The sequence below is a fragment of the Onychostoma macrolepis genome, chromosome 11, assembly GCF_012432095.1.
Source record: "Onychostoma macrolepis isolate SWU-2019 chromosome 11, ASM1243209v1, whole genome shotgun sequence".
In the NCBI taxonomy this organism is placed as follows: Eukaryota; Metazoa; Chordata; class Actinopteri; order Cypriniformes; family Cyprinidae; genus Onychostoma; species Onychostoma macrolepis.
Window position 1 is genome coordinate 16,294,232 of NC_081165.1, and position 22,512 is coordinate 16,316,743.

The following is a 22,512-nucleotide window of genomic DNA, read 5'->3' on the forward strand; positions in this document are numbered from 1 at the left end:
TTTGAGAGCATTATTTGTAAATTCCTACCCATACTGCACAAAAATAAATAATCAAGAATGAAAAGAATAACCTAAAACTGACCATGAGGGAATTTTTAGGTTATTTTAAAAAATAAAATAGCCACCCTGCAATATTCTAGGAATGTTATTTTATGGTTGCAAAAAAACAACCTAAAAATAACCATGAGGGAACGTTCTGTATAGGCTATTTTTAGGTTATTTTTAAAATACCCACCCTGCAACGTTCAGGGAACGTTATTTTATGGTTGCAAAAAACAACCTAAAATAACCATGAGGGAACGTTCTGTATAGGCTATTTTTAGGTTATTTTTAAAATACCCACCCTGCAACGTTCAGGGAACGTTATTTTATGGTTGCAAAAAACAACCTAAAATAACCATGAAGGAACGTTCTGTATAGGTTATTTTTAGGTTATTTAAAAAGAACCATCCTGCAACGTTCCGGGAACGTTATTTTATGGTTTGAAGGAGAGAGAAAAAAACTAAAAAACGTTCCACTAACGTTATTTTTATTTATTTATTTATTTAATAACCAAAACTAACGTTAGGGGAACGTTATGTGCTCGCTGGGTATTACGGTTCTAAATGACTGGTTTTAAGGAGCATCTTTTTATTGCATAAACATTAACAGTATACATGCATTTCTGTTCGTATAATAATAATAGTATACAATTATATAATAATAAAAGAATAAAATCGGGTGTAAAAGATCAAATAAACATTGAAGCTCTCTGTCAGGGACGACGTGAGGTCGCAATTACGTCACGACGTTAAATAACCACTGAATCGTTTTATGAACCGCATCTTTGAGGCGAACTGTTCGAAAGAACCGATTCCTGGAATTGTGTCGGACTTCCCACAGTGGCGTAAGGTGAACCCGAGCATCTCCGAACTCACCCGAGGTTTACCGAGCCGTCCGTCCAGCCGGACTGCTGGAAGCAGCCGCAGCAACGCCATGTTGAGCTAAGTCTCCCATCTTTATGAGAAATTCATATAATGCGACTCGCTAATGTGATGTTACTACGCAAAGCGGAGCAAACAAACCGGGAGACGGCTATCTGAGGAGGCGGAGAAGAACAATTCGACCGGGGAGATCCAGGGTGGCTGGAGGGGGATACAACCCCCCTAGCGTCCCCATGCATAGAGCAGCTACAACCCCCGACTTCAAAGATAAAATGACATTTTTGGTACTAACAGCCAGATCTGAATGAAATCCATGGCATAAGGATATACACACGTCCCGGCCTTCGTAGAGAGAAGAAACGGCCAGATATTGTTGGAACGTGCGATCGTTTTCAGCTGCGTATTGTTTGTTTTGGTTTAAATTTCTGCAATGAGTTTGCCACCGAAAGTGGTCTCGAAACCGGCCGCTGTCGCTGTTAGTGGACACGTAACCGGACCGGCACCGCCAACGCAACTCCGCGCAGCGCTGACCTCCGTGTCGTTACCACCGGGAGCCCAGAGCGCTCCTCCACCGTCAGCCGTGCCGCCTACCCAGTATCCTTCACTAATAACAAAGCCCCTTGTGTCCCACAGCACAGATCAATGGGGAAACGAATGGGGCTTTCGCTTTGTGATCACATCACCTAACGTAGCTTGTTTACCTGATTATGATGATGAATTTACTGATATGAGATCGCATTAGTTCTTATTAATATAGCAGCCGTTACCAGGGTGGTCAGGGGTGTGCATCGATTTACATCGAAGGGATTTACTTCTTTGGTGTCTGTTGTTGTTTGCTGGTCCTCCTGGTACTTGCTTTGTTCATGGAACTTGACAATCCCAGCTTTGTATACAGGGTCTGTTACAGTTTCAGATCACTCACAATCGGTGCATGTTTGTAATAGTTAACGTACCTGCTGCATTTTCTAGGTTTATGATCAAAGGCTTTTTCTAAGGAAGGCCATATCGCAAAACTCCAAAGAGACCTGAATAGCATTTGTACAGTCGCTAGGCTGTTGTTTCTGGTTGCTAGGGCAGAAATAGGAAGTTGCTGTGGTGTTGTGAATGGCTACATGTTGGCTTGAGCCAAATAAGCTCAACTGCACGTTTATAAAATATTATTTTCTGGAGATATGATCCATTTCCAGTGTGGGTTTATGGGATTTTATTTATTTATTTTTTTCATCTGTTTATCTGTCCAACAGGCAAACAGCTACACCTGTGGTTTTGTTAGGGCAGCTGTGTGAACTTGAGGGACATTGACTTCTTATATGTGCATGGTACTATCACTTTGGGGCGAGCTGGTTAAAATTACTTGGGGGAAAAATAAAAATGGCTCAGAAAAGAGGTTAGTTTAGAGAAAGTCTAATACACATGCTAATCTTATTATCTAGCCAAAGACATTCATAGATTAAGTGTGGCTTGAGTACAATATTGTTTTATTAATATTTGGATATAATCAGGAGACTGCTTGTATTTGAAGCTGATTTGCCGTCATCACCTACTGAGACATTTTTCATACAAAAGAATATGAGGCTATGTCATTCTAGTCTGCTTTTGAAAGTAAATCACATCACATAATGAAAGCATTGCTCACTAGTGTGGGTCAGGCTAAGTGTATGATAGGAATCTCTGCCTGATTTGACCTGAGGTAATCAGTCAAGTAAAGGCTGTTTAGACACAGTCAAGTTAAGTAATTGAGCAATAGGCGCACTGCAAATCTGGGTCACCCTCTTGAGCTCTTTGAGAATTTCTGTTGTTCTGCAAGTCTGAGCCATGATTTTCTGAGATAGATTTAAAGGTGAAGTGCGATGTTTTTGCGCAACTAGTGTTACCAAACAGAACTGCACAAATAATGAAGGTTTTCAAACAGGTTTAAGGGATGGTTCACCCTAAAAACGAACATTCTGTTATTTTTTACTCACCCTTATATCATTACACCTGTATGACTTTCTCTTCTGCCAAACACATATATTTTAAGGAAATTATCGACTGTTTTTGTCCATATTATGAAAGTCTTGACTGAAATACTGCAGTATTTAGTAGAGTGAAACTACATCTTGATATTCTTCAGACTTCTTAAGCTATTTGTTTTCTGAAAATTGAACGTCTCATTCAAAGCACTGATGACATCCAGTTTCCTTTAGCATATCAACCAATCAATAGGAAGATCTACCACTCTTAACTCACTACATCTATCTTTGATTATTTTTGTAACTCTGGATGTGCATGTGTGATAACTGCTCAGGATGTCATTGTTTGTTTGCCTTTTGCATGCACTGATTTGGCATACACTGATGTAGCTCTTCCTCATAATGTGGCATAGTGCCTCCTTTGGCTCTTTTTCATGTGACTTAATCATTCAATGGTAAAGACTTGCAGTGGGGTCCAAAAGTCTGAGACAACAATCAAATTTAAACCTGGGAATAAAGTTTTAGAAATCGTAATTAATTGTAGAACAAATCAATTAGATAAAATAGAAGTAGAAATATTTCAAATGTAATCTTACTAATTACATAAGCAAAATTCTGGCATTAATCAGAGAAAATGCTAATATTGCAGAAATTCTTGCTTCCAATAAAGCTCAAGATGCTCTAAAATCATGGCATGTCAGAAAAATCATTTTGACATGACCAAATGCTAAGAAAAACATCAGAAACTTTATTTTTCGAATTAAAAATTTATACTCAAATTGCCATGCTGATGATCTAATAAAGTTACAAATATAATAATTAAATATATAAAATACAATAATAAACTACGTTTCTCATTATTTTTTCCAAATTTGGACAATGTTCAATATATATAATAATATTTTTGCAATAAATCACTTTTTAACATTGTGTTCACTCTTTGTTGTTTATAAAAAATGACTCACAAGCATACAGAGCTCATACTGAACAAAAGCTGGAACAAGAGCAAATTCTGTCTGACCTAAACACCTCTGATTGGCCATTGTGTTCATGTGCTCGACAGACTGTGATTGGCTAAAATGATTGGCTTCAAAAACAAGCTGTAAATAGAAACCTTCGATGCTCTTCATAGAGTGCGCACATATCACATGTGCGTGTCATACTCGTGAGATGAGAAACGTGTAAATTTTGCTTGCTGTCTTCAGAAAACTAAACTAAACTTTTAATATTATGACAAAATTCATGATATTCCAACTCACCAAAGTTATCGCGATAATATTGCGAATATTCAGTATATTTCCCAGCCCTAATTATATTCAGCGGAAATAGTAAAATAGAAGCATTTTTACTAGTTTACTTAAAACATTTTGGACCTGGTTTTCTTTAAACTGATTGTTTTGATTGAAAGCCCAGACTGTTTTTCAAACTTCTAATTTTTCAGTGATTGCATTGGCATGTCATGCCATGTGTATCACCCAGCGATCTCAGCTTTGTTGAGATCTTCCCAATCAGTTTCAGACTGTAGTTCTCTATGACAAAGGTTTTATATCTCCCACAAAGAGTTGTTATTGCTTTGTAATTGGAAATCGTATTATATCAGCTCAGGCTGTTCAGCAGTGATCGACATCAACCACAAACCACATGTGGCCATAAAAATGAGCCATTGTGTGCACACATGGTTACATTTATGTCGGATAGCAGTGATTACATCACTTGATGCATATCACTGTCTTCCAGTTGTAGAGATTTCATGATTGCATAAATCGCAATTACAACCCCTTCCTGTGCGCAGGAGTCACTGTATTGCATCATCTAACAGAGAAAATCGACCTAGCGGACGGGATTCCTACTCGTGGGACGTGCCTTTGGTGATGATGCTGCGTCGAGAGCTTGTGTGTAAGGCGGAGGGGGGTTGGGGTGTTGGAGGGAGTGGTTGCCAGAGCGACGGGTAACATATGCGACTGGCGCTGCGCCCCTCAGACAATGGCAGCGCTGCTTAGCATTCAGAGTGTGAGACTTCCCACCGCCTGCCAACAATCGCCTAGGTCACAGAGAGTCTCACACACACACCGCCTGCCGCAACCCCAAACCTCTCAACGCAGCCCCTTTCTTAGTTCCAGCACATCTTGTCACCTGCTTTTCCCCATTTCATCTCCCTCGCACACAATCAGTCCTGAATGCTTATCAGGTAAATGCTAAACAAGGAGGGATAAGGAACTCTCGTTCTTGAAAGAGAAGTAGGTAATTTTCGTTTATCTGATTTCACTTTAATGCATACAGATGACTACAAGTAAGCTGTTTGTAGTGAGCTTTGGCTGGCACTGTGATGCTTGAAAAAAACATTACATTGAGTAATTTGACACGTCAGCTTCTGGCTCAGCCAATGGCATGAGTTTGGGGGTGGGACTTCAGGGAAACCTGTTTGAACACATTTTTTGCATTTCCACATGATGCCGAAATTAAATGTACAACCAGTCAAATGTTTGGGCTTAGTCAGATTTTTTTTTTTTTTTTTTTTAAGTAGTTCCTTATGCTCATCAAGGCTGCATTTATTTAATCAGAGAACAGTAAAATCAGTAATATTGTCAGCAATTATTTTCTATTTTAATATACTTTGAATATATTTATAGTCTTCAGTGTCACATGAGCCTTCAGAAATCATTCTATAATATGCTGATTTGGTTCTCAAAGAACATTTATTATTATCAATTTAATGCATCCTTGCTGAATTAAAGTATTAATTTATTTAAAAAAATAATAATAATAATTTCTTACTGTGGATCAAGTTATTTTTTTAATGAAAGATTATGAAGATAAACTTTTCATTAGTCATTCACAGTAAACGCCCATTCACAGCAAGAATGATACTTAAAGCATTAACAGCTATTCCAGTGTTAATTTAGTTGAGGAATAATTTTCGAGATGAGACGATAACGAACGAAAACTCTTTTTGAATGACAAAAATTATGACGTAAATCTATTGACATTTACGTCAACGAATAAAAACGAGACGAAAATGTTAGGGAGGGATGATATGGGAAGAGATTCATTCAAAACGAAGGTTAGATGAACCGGCGGGACATAAGCTAAAATACACTTGCATGCACGTCGCATAAAACGTTCAAAAATGCAAAGAGAGAACTCAATTCGGTCTGGTTTTCTGAGCGCAAGCACTGAAGCATACACACACAGAAAGAGTGTCTCACAGCGCGTGAGTACTCTTTCGCGTCGCATGAACGGAGAAATACACACAAAATGATGTCGAAATGTCCGTTTTGACGAGTATTCACGTAAACACAGTTGATTACTTCTTAAGTGAACGTAAACAGTAGGGAGAACGAGTATCAGTACATTGTATCTGTGCATTTGGTTTTAAAGGGACAGCAGCCTAATTTAGTCACTATTGTCCGAGTCATTGATGTTAATCAAGCAACAAAAGAAAGACAGAAAATCACTCATTTCAAAACTGTTGCCTTACTTTAGCCCGATTCACAATGGTTAGTTTATAATAATGATAATAATTCGAGCATGGCACTGCGTTATGTGAGGATCCTGCAGGTGACGGATCGTTTAGCCTTTTCTCACAGCAGCTAGAATAATTAAACGTATCATTTTGATGGCAGATTGTAATCCAGAAAGGATTATGTGTTTATGAAACACATGTGAACGAAATTAAATTATATTACAATTTTAAATGTGCTTCTGATTACAGATAGCCTGGGATTACATAAGATTTGTATTTTAAAGAAAACCAGTTTGAAGGTAGCATAATTTGCTTTTTGGGTTAAAAGAATTTCTTAATATGAAATTCGAATAGTATGACAAGACTGTACAGAAATTGAAATCGTATGCTAATACACACTATACTAATAGTCACGCAATGATGATGTTGTTAACATTAATAATTTGAGAATAAAGTATAACAATAATAATGATTTGCACGGTTTGATGTGATATGAGCTAACTGATCCTTACATTTAATCACAATTGGTAGCGCGGTTTATTATAATGCTTTTTTCCTCAGTTGGGCAGAACAAACGTGGCAGACTTGTTACTTGTTCAGATCACAATATCTGGTGAAAATTCATATTTGGGTCATATAATCCAAGACGTAGGCTAGAATCTGTGATTGCGATGTACAGTAAATATCCACACCGGTGCGGTGACTGACTGCCACACATTCACCTCAAAACATTAGATTCATCCGCTCTGGAGCTGTGCCAGAACACAACCCACATAATAAAAATAATTCCGCAAGCAGCTTGCAATTCTAGGTTTTCAAACAGAGAGGGCGACAAGGAGGCAAAATTTACGGACTGCAGCTTTAAGAACTTTTTTTTTTCCACCTGATGAATGATAAAAATATTGTTCTTTGTGTGAACAGGCCTTAAGACCTTAGTGTAATTTTGATTTCATGTTAACACTAAGGTGCAGTGTTTGTTTGTGCACAGTAACAGATGCTACCACACAGAATTGAAAAAATCAATACGGTTTCACGCAGGTTTGTCAAACACTCCATATGCCATTGGTTAGGCGAACAGATAACCCCGCCCCAAACTCACGCCATTGGTTAAGCCATTGTTGCTGGTCAGGAATCAGGATAGTCAAACACAAAGCAGTGTTTTCATAGCACCACAAAACTGCAGTATTTCTGATTTTGGGGAGAACTGCTAATGTCTTATGTATAGTTGTCTGCAAATTAAGCAGCGAACGATGACACTTTACCTTTAGGTTTCTGTTTCTCAACTGTCAGAGTTGTTGTGTTGGCCACAGTCTTGATACAGTATGTACAGTTTACATGAACTGCATTTAATGAATTTTACATATGTGACCCTGGACCACAAAACCAGTCATAAGGGTCAAATATTGAGAAAATCACCTTTAAAGTTGTCCAAATTAAGTCCTTAGCATACATATAACTAATCAAAAATTAAGGTTTGATATATTTACGGAAGGAAATTTACAAAATATCTTCATGGAACATGATTTTTGGCATAAAAGAAAAATCAATAATTTTGACCCATACAATGTATTGTTGGCTATTGCTACAAATATACCTGTGCGACTTACAATTGGTTTTGTGGTCCAGGGTCACATATGCTCAGCGACCATATTCCTCTAAGAGTGCATATATGTATGTATATGTATATGTATATGTATGTGTATATCTTGGCCATAACATGAGATGTGGTCATAGAACACAGTCCTGAAAATCATACTGTGCCTTTATAGCACATTCTGACCTGAGGTTCACATTAGCAAGGAATAAATCTCTTGAGCTTTCTCTCTCTCTCTCTTTCTCTCCTTCCCTCAGCTGTAGACCCTCTGCCTGCCACGTAGACGATCTACTTCTGGTATATCTAACTTCTCTTTTTTTCTTCCCTTGTCCTTCCTTCCTTCCTTCCTTTTTTTGTTTCCTTCTACCTTCCGCTGTTTTTATTCCTTTCAATCCTTTCTTCCTTCAGTCATTTAATTTTTCTTTCCATTTTTTTCTTTCTTTCTTTCTACAGTTCCCTTCTATCTGTCACTCCATATGGTGCTTAATTGGATTTGCAGTAAGCTACTATGAAAGTTTAAGGCTACACAGTTTTGCCATCTCATCCGTTGCTTTCCTCTGTACTCATTCTACTGTCAGTAATTAAAGAGCTAATGTTTAGAGAGTAAAGGACCACTCTCCAGAGACCTTAACACTAATAGGATATTTTAGTGATGCTTAATAACAACAAAGCCCAGTTTACTCTTTGAAAATTAGTGTCCTGGCAATGTTACTCATTTTAATTTTTCTCTTTTTAGAAGTCCAATGTACAACGATAATTCACCTAAAATGGACTTGCCTCCCAAATTTCCTTAATTGAGTTGATGTTCCCATTTTGGCCATAAGAAAAATGGAGCTTTACTGAATTGGAAACATAACATCTGTTCTGTGCATGTTGTTTCACCTAACTTTTCGGTTTTGGAAAATAGGTAAATTCCTGCTTCACTTCTTTACACCTTTGTGCACACACTTGCGTGTCGTGCCATAAAAACACTTCCATGACCATGCAAAGGGATTTGGTTATGCAATAGACTGCTGAACTGCGAACACAGGAATCAGATCAGCCTGTAATTCCAGTAAGTCGTGCCTTGTGTCCTGCCAGAGCCTCGCGAGTGTCAGCTGTCAGTTTTAACCTGATCACATAGCCTTGTGGGCCGTCTCTCAAGCTGCATTCCTCTGGTGCACCTCTCTGAACTTGGGTTAGGAGGACCACCGATATGTCCCTGATGACCTGGAACATAGGTTTCCAAAGTCAGATTCCCTACACGCAAGAATGCATTCACGTACTCGTTTTGGGTTGTTACAAATGAAGGAAAACCTCTCGTCACACATTATACCTCTCTTCCTGCCTGTTTTTTCCCAGCTCTTACTTCCCCCATCCCCCCCGTTTTTCCCTCTGAGTTTAGGTTGGCAGAGAGCCAAAGAGGTAGAAGGGAGTAGAATGGGAAAGAGAGCGCAAATCGGAAGGCAGGGTTTCACCGAAAGACTAAAAAGTGTCCATGAGTGCATGAAGCGCACGAAGGAGGAAAGCCAGACCTCCTCCACTTTCCCCGAAACCATGTGATCTGCTCATCGCTCACTTACAGACACAGATATTGTAACTGCCGGAGCCGGTTCCTGATATTTTATTTCTCTTTTTCTGTCACATCCATCTGTCTTTGTACCTATCCGTGACTATGACTGTATGTCTGAGCAACCCTGTCATTCGTGTCACAGAATACCTCAGGCAGGTATGACAGTGCTACGTTCATTACTACGTGCTGGAAGACTTCCTTTAGGGAAGTAAATGTTGCTCAACATTTAATTGTCGGTAAAACCATGATGATATACAAATTGTCAGTTCCCGTGACGTCTTTCTCACCACCTGCAACCTAAACATGTCTGTCATAAATTTCTTGGAATGGAACAACATCTGTAAAGAGGTGCATAAACTTTAGATGGGACATTTTTGGTGGTCCGGTAACATTATTTGGATTTATGCTGAGGAATTTTGCAGCATTTGTTTAATGTGTTAGGACACACATTGTATCCAACAGGGCGCTGATCCGCTTCTCACATATTTGAAATTCCATGTCAGGATTTCTGTCTGACATCCTCCTGGCCTGTGGAGGTACAGGGTGTACTGAAAAACTGAATTGGACATTTTGAAGAAGGGAGGGAGAAAATGTGTTTGTGTTAACTTTCTCAAACCTTTGCCCCAATTGCAAGTCGCTGGAGGAAATTGACAGTAATATTAATTGGTGTGAAAGAGTCTGCACCATTATCGCTGAATGAACTGAATGCTTGTCATTATGAAACACAATGCTGGATGTTTTGCTTGTGGCTAATATTTTATGTTTTCTGACCTTCTTCACTTCTAAAATTCACATTTTACAGCTATTAGCGAGATTTTCTCTAACTTTACCCTTCCCAGGATCCCTCGAGCAGCGCTATCACTAGAGGAACGCATGTTTTCCGCCCACTCTGGGGTGACGGCGGTCTACAGTGTGAGTAATCACACACACATGTACACTTACAGTCATTACACATCCCTTTAATGTATATACATAGACAAGTCCTAAAGCCAGAAACATATTTTAAGCGAATATGTGAAAGTGTGTGGTCCTGTTGTACATATTCTTTGGCATTCTTTCGGCATTATTATTATAAACAGTTGATATATATGCTTTTAACTATCTGTCTGAGCTAGCTATATACATGTTGACAGTTTAACTAGCTTGAAATAATTTGCTCAGCAAGATTTTCCTCAGACTTCTGTGCCATAAGTGTAGCTGACCTGAAAAAGACCATTTATCCCAATACGATAGATACAAACCTAACCTTTCCAAAAACCTTTATAAGATATTTAAAATATATTTAACATTGCTCACATTCCCAAAATTAAAATATTTGTTATATAAATTAATATATTCTACATTTTTATTTATATGCCCACTGTCATTCAGAAGTCTGGGATTGGCAAGATTTTTTGCTCACTAAGGCTGCATATATTTGATTAGAAATACAGTAAAAACTGTATTATTGTGAAATAAACTAGAAATTTCACTGTTTATTTGAAATAGAATATTTTTTGCAACATAAATGTTACTTTCCTGTTACTTTTGATCAGTTCCAGTTCTAAATTGATGCATCCTTACTGAATAAAAGCGTTAATTTCTTTAAAAAAAGTTAAATTTTATATATATATATATATATATGTGTGTGTGTGTGTGTGTGTATGCATGTATATACACTGAACAAAATTATAAACGCGACACTTTTGTTTTTGCCCCCATTTTTCATGAGCTGAACTCAAAGATCTAAGACTTTTTCTATGTACACACAAGGCCTATTTCTCTCAAATATTGTTCACAAATCTGTCTAAATCTGTGTTAGTGAGCACTTTTAATTTGCCGAGATACTCCATCCACCTCACAGGTGTGGCATATCAAGATGCTGATTAGACAGCATGATTATTGCACAGGTGTGCCTTAGGCTGGCCACAATAAAAGGCCACTCTAAAATGTGCAGTTTTAATGTATTGGGGAGGTCCGGGTCGTAGATGAAGGGCACAACAATGGGCCTCAGGATCTCGTCATGGTATCTCTGTGCATTCAAAATGCCATCAATAAAATGCACCTGTGTTTGTTGTCCATAACATACTCCTGCCCATACCATAATCCCACCCCCACCATGGGCCACTCGATCCACAACATTGACATCAGCAAACCGCTCACCCACACGACGCCATACACGCTGTCTGCCATCTGCCCTGTACAGTGAAAACCGGGATTCATCCGTGAAGAGAACACCTCTCCAAAGTGGCAGACGCCATTGAATGTGAGCATAATGCCCACTCAAGTCGGTTACGACGACGAACTGCAGTCAGGTCGAGACCCCGATGAGGACGACGAGCATGCAGATGAGCTTCCCTGTGACGGTTTCTGACAGTTTGTGCAGAAATTCTTTGGTTATGCAAACCGATTGTTGCAGCAGCTGTCCAGGTGGCTGGTCTCAGACGATCTTGGAGGTGAAGATGCTGGATGTGGAGGTCCTGGGCTGGTGTGGTTACACGTGGTCTGCGGTTGTGAGGCCGGTTGGATGTACTGCCAAATTCTCTGAAACGCCTTTGGAGATGGCTTATGGTAGAGAAATTAACATTCAATTCACGGGAAACAGCTCTGGTGGGCATTCCTGCAGTCAGCATGCCAATTGCACGCTCCCTCAAAACTTGCGACATCTGTGGCATTGTGCTGTGTGATAACATTTGTGCACATTTTAGAGTGGCCTTTTATTGTGGCCAGCCTAAGGCACACCTGTGCAATAATCATGCTGTCTAAACAGCATCTTGATATGCCACACCTGCAGAGGTGGACAGTAACGAAGTAAATTTACTTGAGTATTGTACTTAAGTACACTTTTTGCGTATCTGTATTTTACTTAGTATTATTTTTTCTGGAAACTTGCGACTTTAACTTCACTACATTTTTGAAAGACAAATATCGTACTTTTTACTCAACTATATTTATATCAAGGTCCCCAAGTAGAAAGTCGTTATATTTAGCAGTTTTTACAGTGTGTGCATTTTCAGATTCACTGAACTTTTTTTTTTCTGCGAAAATCCGACCTGCAATTTGCCAGGACCTTCCTGTGTTGCCAAGTGTTACAGTATTTCTAAGCCTCCAGTTTTCCGCCTAGCTTTGAATGGACATTTGGCTGATTTTTTTTTTTACGCAAATCTGGCAACCTCGGGATCTTCCCCACTAAACTAATGTAAACATCCGCGCTACTGCACAGCTAAAAGCGCTCTAAAAAGGCATGTTAACTCATTAAACCCCTTTGGAAAATTAACCATGTTTTTACTATAGTAACCATAGTATTTGCAGTAAAATCACAGTATCCACAAATTTACTATTATCTCACTATAGTAATCATATGCTATTTGTAGTAAAACTTAAGTAACCACAAATCTTCTAATATATATATATATATATATATATATATATATATATATATATATATATAGCTTACATGGAAATATACTCGTGTGTGTGTATATATATATATATGTATGTATGTATAGGCTATATATAAACTTAGGCCTACTGGTAAATTGCTGCTTAAAACTGGTCAGGGAAGTATATAAATCTGAACATTATTTTATTGTCAAAACACTGCACATAAATACATATATATTAGGGGTGGCACGGTACATGTATTCGTACCGAACCGTCACGGTACGGGCATCTCGGTTCGGTGCATGAGGCCTTACGACGAATACAGGCAATTCACCTTCAATCCAGAAGGGGGCGCCTGCAGTAATGCAACGCTGTTTGATAACCGCCAGCGCCAGCAGAAGAGCGAATGCCATGAGTTGCGCATTTGTAAAAACAAAGCCCCCAGACAGTACGATGGCCGAGAGAGCTCAATGCGCTGCAACTTCAAAAAACACATGCAAATAGAAAAAAGCACCAGCTAATCCAGAAAACATCTTTATCAATTTGAGAGCAGGTGGTGCAAATGCTCACAACACAACCAAATAAAGACACACACTGCAAATGCTCATAACACAACCAAATAAAGAAACGCGCTACAAATAGAAAAAAACACCTGCAAGAAAACAACTTCATCAATTTGACAACACACACGCTGCAAATGCTCACAACACAAACAAATAAAGAATTTTATTTGCAGCGCGTTTCTTTGTTTGGTTGTGTTGTGAGTATTTGCATTGCCTTTCTTTATTTGGTTGTGTTGTGAGCATTTGCAGCGTGTGTGTTGTCAAATTGATGAAGTTGTTTTCTTAATTTGCAGGTGTTTTTTCTATTTGCAGCGTGTTTCTTTATTTGTTTATGTTATGAGCATTTGCAGCGTGTGTGTTGTAAAATTGACGAAGTTGTTTTCTTAATTTGCAGGTGTTTTTTCTATTTGCAGCGCGTTGAGCTCTCTCAGCTCTCATGTGCTGATTCTGAATGCGTCTCTCACATAGACTGACAAAGGACTATACTAAAGGCTTGCGCACTCAACTGTTTGCGAAATGGGGCTTTGTGCTCGTGTATCCTACCTCTCTCATTCGGCACAAATCCAAATATTCCATAATATTTCCATATTTGCGATGTAACGTATCTGAATGCTAAACTATTATTTATTATGTAAATGATAGGCTTTGTACTTCAGTCGCGTTCCAACGGTGACACAGAGGTGGGCGCGCTAATGTTTGGCTCACTGTATTTTATTTTGATAAAGTACCAACTGTGCTGTCAAGTTAGCAATGCTGGAACTGATGTGTGTGTGTGTGTGTGTGTGTGTGTGTGTGTTCTGGCGTGAATACTTCAACTGTTTCCTTATACCAGCAGAATCAACTTTAAACACTTATTGTCTTATTAATAATCACTGTATAAAGGTCTGCTTTTATTTGTGTACACTCACAATGAAAACAAAACAGATTTTATATAACATAATAATATTTAGTATTTTCACATCTAGATGGAAAAAATTGTAATTTGCACTACTGTCTGTTAAAAATAAATGAAAAAAAACTGAGCATAGTAGATTTCTTTTTTTTCCCCTGTTGTACCGAAATCGTATCGAACCGTGACCCCGAACCGAGGTACGTACCGAACTGTGACATCTGTGTACCGTGTCATCCCATATATATAATATATATATATATATATATATATATATATATATATATATATATATATATATATATATATATATATATATATATATATATATATATATATATATATATATATATATATAATTTTTATTTTTATTGCAAACAAATTATCAAAAAGTAGGCTAAATGAAAACTTTGGAATTTAAACTGGGAATCAATAAGAACTGAAATCAATAAGCAGAATCAGAATTGGAATGGATAAAATTCAAACAATACTCAACCCTAGCCACATGTTGAGAAGTTCACTGATTTCTGAGCATTTTATGAACACTGATCAGTTGATGGCAAAATTCAAAAAGACAGTTCTTTGGCGCAACCTGCACACCCACGGCCATACTGAGAGAGTATGATCCAGTTTTCTGAAGAGACTAAAGGTTTGTTTTCTTTTCAATGTTTGCTTTGTTTGCCTAAAATGAACCATATCATAGACTTCAATATCTCTTTGAAAAAGAACTTTGTAACTTTTAAACAAGTATTAAAATGAGTTCAATGTAGTTGTAGGAGTGTTAAATAAAAAAATTAAGATGATTTTCTTCATTCAGTTGTTCCATTTCTATAGGCTTGGTAACATAAAAGCTCTTAATTCCAAAGATAATACAAGCTAATCAGTGTATTCAGTAGGTTGCCTTAGTAGCATAATGTATTGTAAGTATACAACAATGCGACAATAAAACAATGCATTTACTTTTTACTTTTGATACTTAAGTACTTTTAAAAACATGTACTTCCGTACTTTTACTTAAGTAAAAATCTGTCTTTACAACTTTCACTTGTAGTGGAGTAGTATTTGACCAGTAGTATCTGTACTTTCACTCAAGTAATGAAGGTGTGTACTTTGTCCGCCTCTGCACACCTGTGAGGTGGATGGATTATCTCAGCAAAGGAGAAGTGCTCACTAACACAGATTTAGACAGATTTGTGAACAATTTTTGAGAGAAATAGGCCTTTTGTGTACATAGAAAAAGTGTTAGATCTTTGAGTTCAGCTCATGAAAAATGGGGCAAAAACAAAAGTGTTGCGTTTATAATTTTGTTCAGTGTATATTATATATATTCTAGAAAAAATATATTATATATAGATATAGATGTGTTAAATGTGTTATATTTATATAAAACAATATAAAAGATGCAAATGGAAACAATAAAGAATAAAGTGACGACCAGGGGAATATACAACATTATGAATAACTGAAAGGAGCTATGGTATGAACACTTTGTGTAAATATTGTTTGTGGTCCTTCCACAGGTATCCAGACACCCTGGTCCTCCATACCCAGGTCACGACCTCACCAAAACTCTCCCTAATTTGGCAGGCACCCCTCCCGGCCATGCCACATCCCCAGCCCTCTCTCAGGTATCGGTCCCTGCCGGCCCCTCGTACCGCTTCCTCAAGGGCTGGGAGACAGGTGGAGGGGTGAGTACCAACACCATACACAACAGTCTACACAATTTTATGCTTATTCACCTGATATTTTATCTTTTAAGTAGTGCTATCAAACATCCAAAATAAAAGTCTTTATTTACATTATATATGTGTGTACTGTGTATATTTATTATGTATATATAAATACACACACATACAGTATATATATTTTGAAAATATTTACGTTTAGACATTTACAGTGGGGCAAAAAAGTATTTAGTCAGCCACCAATTGTGCAAGTTCTCCCACTTAAAAAGATGAGAGAGGCCTGTAATTTTCATCATAGGTATACCTCAACTATGAGAGACAAAATGAGAAAAAAAAAAATCCAGAAAATCACATTGTAGGATTTTTAAAGAATTTATTTGCAAATTATGGTGGAAAATAAGTATTTGGTCAATAACAAAATTTCATCTCAATACTTTGTTATATACCCTTTGTTGGCAATGACAGAGGTCAAACGTTTTCTGTAAGTCTTCACAAGGTTTTCACACACTGTTGCTGGTATTTTGGCCCATTCCTCCATGCAGATCTCCTCTAGAGCAGTAATGTTTTGGGGCTGTCGCTGGGCAACACGGACTCCAAAGATTTTCGATGGGTTTGAGATCTGGAGACTGGCTGGGCCACTCCAGGACCTTGAAATGCTTCTTACGAAGCCACTCCTTCGTTGCCCGGGTGGTGTGTTTGGGATCATTGTCATGCTGAAAGACCCAGCCACGTTTCATCTTCAATGCCCTTGCTGATGGAAGGAGGTTTTCACTCAAAATCTCACGATACATGGCCCCATTCATTCTTTCGTTTACACGGATCAGTCGTCCTGGTCCCTTTGCAGAAAAACAGCCCCAAAGCATGATGTTTCCACCCCCATGCTTCACAGTAGGTATGGTGTTCTTTGGATGCAACTCAGCATTCTTTCTCCTCCAAACATGACAAGTTGAGTTTTTACCAAAAAGTTCTATTTTGGTTTCATCTGACCATATGACATTCTCCCAATCCTCTTCTGGATCATCCAAATGCTCTCTAGCAAACTTCAGACGGGCCCGGACATGTACTGGCTTAAGCAGGGGACACGTCTGGCACTGCAGGATTTGAGTCCTGGCGGTGCAGTGTGTTACTGATGGTAGCCTTTGTTACTTTGGTCCCAGCTCTCTGCAGGTCATTCACTAGGTCCCCCGTGTGGTTCTGGGATTTTGCTCACAGTTCTTGTGATCATTTTGACCCCACGGGTGAGATCTTGCGTGGAGCCCCAGATCGAGGGAGATTATCAGTGGTCTTGTATGTCTTCCATTTTCTAATAATTGCTCCCACAGTTGATTTCTTCACACCAAGCTGCTTACCTATTGTAGATTCAGTCTTCCCAGCCTGGTGCAGGTCTACAATTTTGTTTCTGGTGTCCTTTGACAGCTCTTTGGTCTTGGCCATGGTGGAGTTTGGAGTTGGACTGTTTGAGGTTGTGGACAGGTGTCTTTTATACTGATAACGAGTTCAAACAGATGCCATTAATACAGGTAACGAGTGGAGGACAGAGGAGCCTCTTAAAGAAGAAGTTACAGGTCTGTGAGAGCCAGAAATCTTGCTTGTTTGTAGGTGACCAAATACTTATTTTACAGAGGAATTTACTAATTAATTCTTTAAAAATCCTACAATGTGATTTTTCTGGATTTTTTTTTTCTCATTTTGTCTCTTATAGTTGAGGTATACCTATGATGAAAATTACAGGCCTCTCTCATCTTTTTAAGTGGGAGAACTTGCACAATTGGTGGCTGACTAAATACTTTTTTGCCCCACTGTATATATTCATATTCTTATATTTCATATTATATATAAATATATATAATATATAAACATAACATATTTTTCTTAAATATACACGTGCATGTGTTTGTATTTATTTATACATAATAAATATACACAGTATACACACATATATATTCTGTAAACAAAAACTTTTATTTTGGATGCAATTAATCACGATTAATCGTTTGACAGCACTACTTTTAAGACAGAGGAGTACTCATTAAATTTTGTTGTTGCCGTGGGTTTTTCTGGGTCACCTTATTTTGTACCAGAAACTAGTTTTGTTCTTTGCCTTTGTTGGGTCTGAATTAACTGTGACATTTAGACTTGTGTATTACATTTAGATGGCTGATGTTTTGGCATACACACACTCGCAATACAGAGTGCTGTGGTTTTGTGTTATGAGTGATTTTTGCTCTGCTCTCCTCACCATGGTTACCACCAGCCTGAAGGAACACTGTCGCTATTTTATAAATAGTGTTTCCAGCCGACACAGGTGCTGTAATGATCCCACGACTTACACACACACACACACACACTCTGGACAGATATATACACACTCCACAGACACTTTTATATAAACTCTGTTGCTGTGGATTGATTGGAGGGTAATGTATTCATCTGGGTTTTGTCTGACAAAGAAATGTCAATATGCCCACACTCAGATAATGATGAGCTCTTGCTATTTTGTATCCTGTGCTGTGAATGGAAACTATATATCATGCTTCAAAAGGAAGTTGCCTAACCTTTTTGCTGTCTATGATTCACTCCTTAGCCTCCATATAACCCAGCTCAGAATGCAGGCTCCGCCCCTCTGGTGTACTCGCCACAGACGCAGCCAATGAACGTTCAGCCACAATCTCGGCCGGTAAGCACCGCACCTTGCCCATGTACATTAAAGAGGTCATACAATGCATTTTTAAATTATTTTGTAAAGTTTCCTGAGATGCACTTACTATTTCAGCAGGGTTTTTCCCACTAAAAAATGGTCATAATTTAGATATAAATGGTCATTTTCTACCCTGATTTTAGCCCTCTGATTTGACAGCTCTGCTGGAGTATAAACTTCAGTATAAATGCCCACTGCTATGATTGGCTAATATCTCTGCATATGATATGAAGAGCAGTGAGCATTACATTTGTAACTCTCTTGAAAACTTTTACTGTAACAGCCGCCAAGATGAACTAATTATGAAAGGTGTTGATTGTGGCATTATATTGAATATTATTTATATTGGTATATAAAATAATCACAGTGTATATATCAGATGATTTTCAGGCTGCTAACAGGAACAGTGTGATGTTGATAATTTAGTCACTGGCGTGATTCACTAATGCATAAACAACCGTAAACCACTTTGCGACAAGAAAAAAAAAAAAAGCGATTGCCTATTCTGCAGATTGTCCAGAAAATTGATGCTTTCAGTATAGACACCTAGGTTTCATCTATGTTTGGAAAAAAAGACAATATGAAATGAAATACCTTTCATTTGTAAGATATTTTATTTTCACATGTTATGTAAAATATAAAACGTTTTTGGTTTGAATTTCCAGCAAAAAATAACCATGTTGTGAATATTCCATTATTGAGATACAAGTACTTTTCATTACTCATAATGTGATATAAGATTTTATATTAGGGCTGTCAATAGATTAAAATTTTAGGGTCTCTTAACTAGTTGCTTATTAGCATTAGGGATGGGCGATATCTTATCGTTTGCGATATACCGTTAAAAATTCTCCCCACGATAAAAATTTGTCTTCCCGCGATAATAACGATAAAGTCTAGTTGTTGACATATAGTTGTTGAAGGTGGACTTGAAATTGAGGAGTTTATCGCTAAATGAGGAGCAAGGTTATTTTCGTAAACGAAAAATAAAACTAAGACAAAAACGATTGATGAAAAAACAATTTCATAAACTGAAATAAAATAAAAATGTCAAAATATTTGATAAACGAAAACGAAACGAAACTAACAACAGTTATTGATTAACTAACTGAAATAAAATAATAATTAACAAAAATAAATGATCGTTTTCGTAATCATTACGTTCTCACCCCTTGGCTGAAAAATATATGAGCTGTGTGGCGGTATGGGAAATACATGTAAATGGCGCATCTCTGACGGAGAGACGCAAAGCGGTTTAAAGCAGAGTCCTGCACGGGTCCTGTTTGGTAAACGTGCACCAGCAGAACTTAACAGAACACCGACCCGTTACCAGACCAGAACCGTTTGACATAAAGACCGCGAGTCCCGAGCCGAACCGCACCCGCATTAATCTACAACATCAGGTAGGCAAACTTATTAATTTTCTCATGTAACACAAGCAATCAAACCATCATTAGGCAAGTTGGTGTTTTGAAGAAAAACAGATACGCAACATGATAATTAACAGAAGAAGAAAAAATGAGAACGCACCTTTCTGTAAACAATACAAAACGTGCCATAGCATCTTGTGATCACTGCCAAACTTTTGAACAAATAAATATGCAAAGGCTAAATCACATCATACACACGCTTATAATTCTTCATAAATAAAGAAAATAACATATTCAAATGTGAGCCTTTAAATAGGCCTACGATTGCCGTTATTATTGAATTTCATTAGTCCCAGTTATGATTTATGCGCGGATGTTCACGGAAAAGTGCGCAAGGCACGACAGTTACAATATCACGATTATGGTTAAATAAGAAAAAAGACATATAGCCAAATTAGGCTACGTTTATTTTCATATTAAATATCTCAACACACCATTAGATATGACATTAAGTGCAACTTGTGTAGATTTATTTAGTAAAAATATATATATATATATTTGTGTATATTTGTATAGGCTACTTTTACCATCTATCAATCTCAGCATGGGATAATTTTGTCGCTATAAACGTTTGCCTCACTAAGGTTAAATTATGCTAAGTCTTTCTTTGGCCTTCACTCTGGAAGTGATCTGTTGATTCTGCTATACTTTAATTAAAACTGAAACTAACTATATAAAACTAAATAAAAATGTGCGCACAAAAAAAAAAAAACTAACAAAAATATTAATGAAACAAATAAAAACTAAACTAAATTTCATAGCAAATTTGAAAACGATACTAAAATAAAACGAATAAAAAAAAAATAAAAACTATAATAACCTTGATGAGGAGCTCCTTCTACAGTCTGGAACTGGTTTGGTTAGGGCTGTACTGTGCACACAAAAAAAAAATCGTTCTGAATAAATGTACTACAGTAGCATGTGTGTGATACAGTTTTGCATGTGTATGAGCCTGTTTACAAACCTGTTGTCCAACAAAGATATCATTTATTGACATGCTTTTTGTCCAAATTAACTTAATAACATAGTTGAGTGTTTGAATTAACTTATTTTTGTGACCAGACATGGTTTCATATTACAGAATGATAGTATTATATACAGTGATAAAGGCCATGTCGATTAGCATTGCATTATACATATAATTTCCTTATAAAACAAATATCCAAAATTGAAGAACACAGATAAACATATGTGGAGTTTCCAGTGTGAATTAAACAGTCAAAACATGTACTCAGTAATGCTCACAACACCCTATTCTGAGTAAAAATAGGAAATATAAAACTTTTCTCTAAAGAAACAGGATTCCCTGAATTATCGTCATTGATATCGTTATCGCAATAAAATACCAGAAATATCGTGATATACTTTTAAGCCCATATCGCCCATCCCTAATTAGCATGCATATTACTAGAATATTAGCCATTTATTAGTAGTAATTAAGCACATATTAATGTCTTATTCTACATGACTTTATTCTACATTCCTAATCCTACCCAATACCTAAACTTAACAACTACTTTACTAACTATTAATAAGCAGCAAATTAGGAATTTATTGAGGGAAAAGTTGTAGTTAATAGTGAATAAGTGTTCCCTATTCTAAAGTGTTACTTTTTTTTTTTTATCGCGATTAATCGCATACTTTTTGTGTGATTAATCGCACACTTAAAATGAAATTAAGCGTATACCATTTATCTTGCTTTATACGTTAATTTTGTCATTATTTACTATATCCAGCAAAGTAAACCAAAAGATTGAAGGGTGATTCTCACAAAACTGTATTTTCTGCAAGCTTATTTCTAGATAAATGTAGTTATCTTTTCAAAAAAAGGACACTTGGGAGACTCCAATAGGACACCAAAGAACCAAATGATTTAAGAAATTCATATAATTGATACATTTGTGCATACTGACTAAACACAGCAACATACACAAGGCAAATCAAAACATTATCTTGAATGTGTGTGGAAACAACATGAATGTACTGAAATGTGACTGTGCATGAATACAACATATGAACTTTGCGTCAAGAGCGCTCAAACAAGGTGTATCAGACTCACTCTTGCTTACGACTCCTGTACGTCACCGCAATCATCTTTACCTTGATTGCAATCCTCAACCATCAAAACTCAAACATCAAAAGAAGCCGGTTTGCTTTATCCAGCCGAGGAAACGTAGTTTGCATATCATACAGCAGTGGAATGTTTTGACGTTAAGTTCAGTCTGTATTTCACACCGCGCATTTCCCCTGCTCAGGGAGTAGAGAGCAATGAACACTGTGTAGGGAGCATGCACAGAGCTCACGTCTAACGAGCTGGTTATCTGAACCGAGTGTGTTAACTAAGCGAGACATGCAAAATATGCAGAGCGGGGCGCGTGAGGACTGGAATTGGGAACCGCT

The 22,512-nt window shown here is 37.4% G+C and overlaps 1 protein-coding gene across 1 annotated transcript in view; it reads left to right on the forward strand.

Annotated features, from left to right (window-relative positions):
* Nucleotides 1-851: 851 nt before the first annotated feature.
* eif4g3a (eukaryotic translation initiation factor 4 gamma, 3a) overlaps nucleotides 852-22,512 on the forward strand; it is a 61,413-nt gene continuing 39,752 nt past the window's right edge. Inside the window, exons 1-4 of the mRNA XM_058792096.1 lie at nucleotides 852-1,517; nucleotides 10,324-10,396; nucleotides 15,820-15,987; nucleotides 18,569-18,661. Of these exons, the coding sequence (XP_058648079.1) occupies nucleotides 1,354-1,517; nucleotides 10,324-10,396; nucleotides 15,820-15,987; nucleotides 18,569-18,661 (498 nt within the window). The 5' untranslated portion in view covers nucleotides 852-1,353. The remainder of the gene's footprint in view (nucleotides 1,518-10,323; nucleotides 10,397-15,819; nucleotides 15,988-18,568; nucleotides 18,662-22,512) is intronic.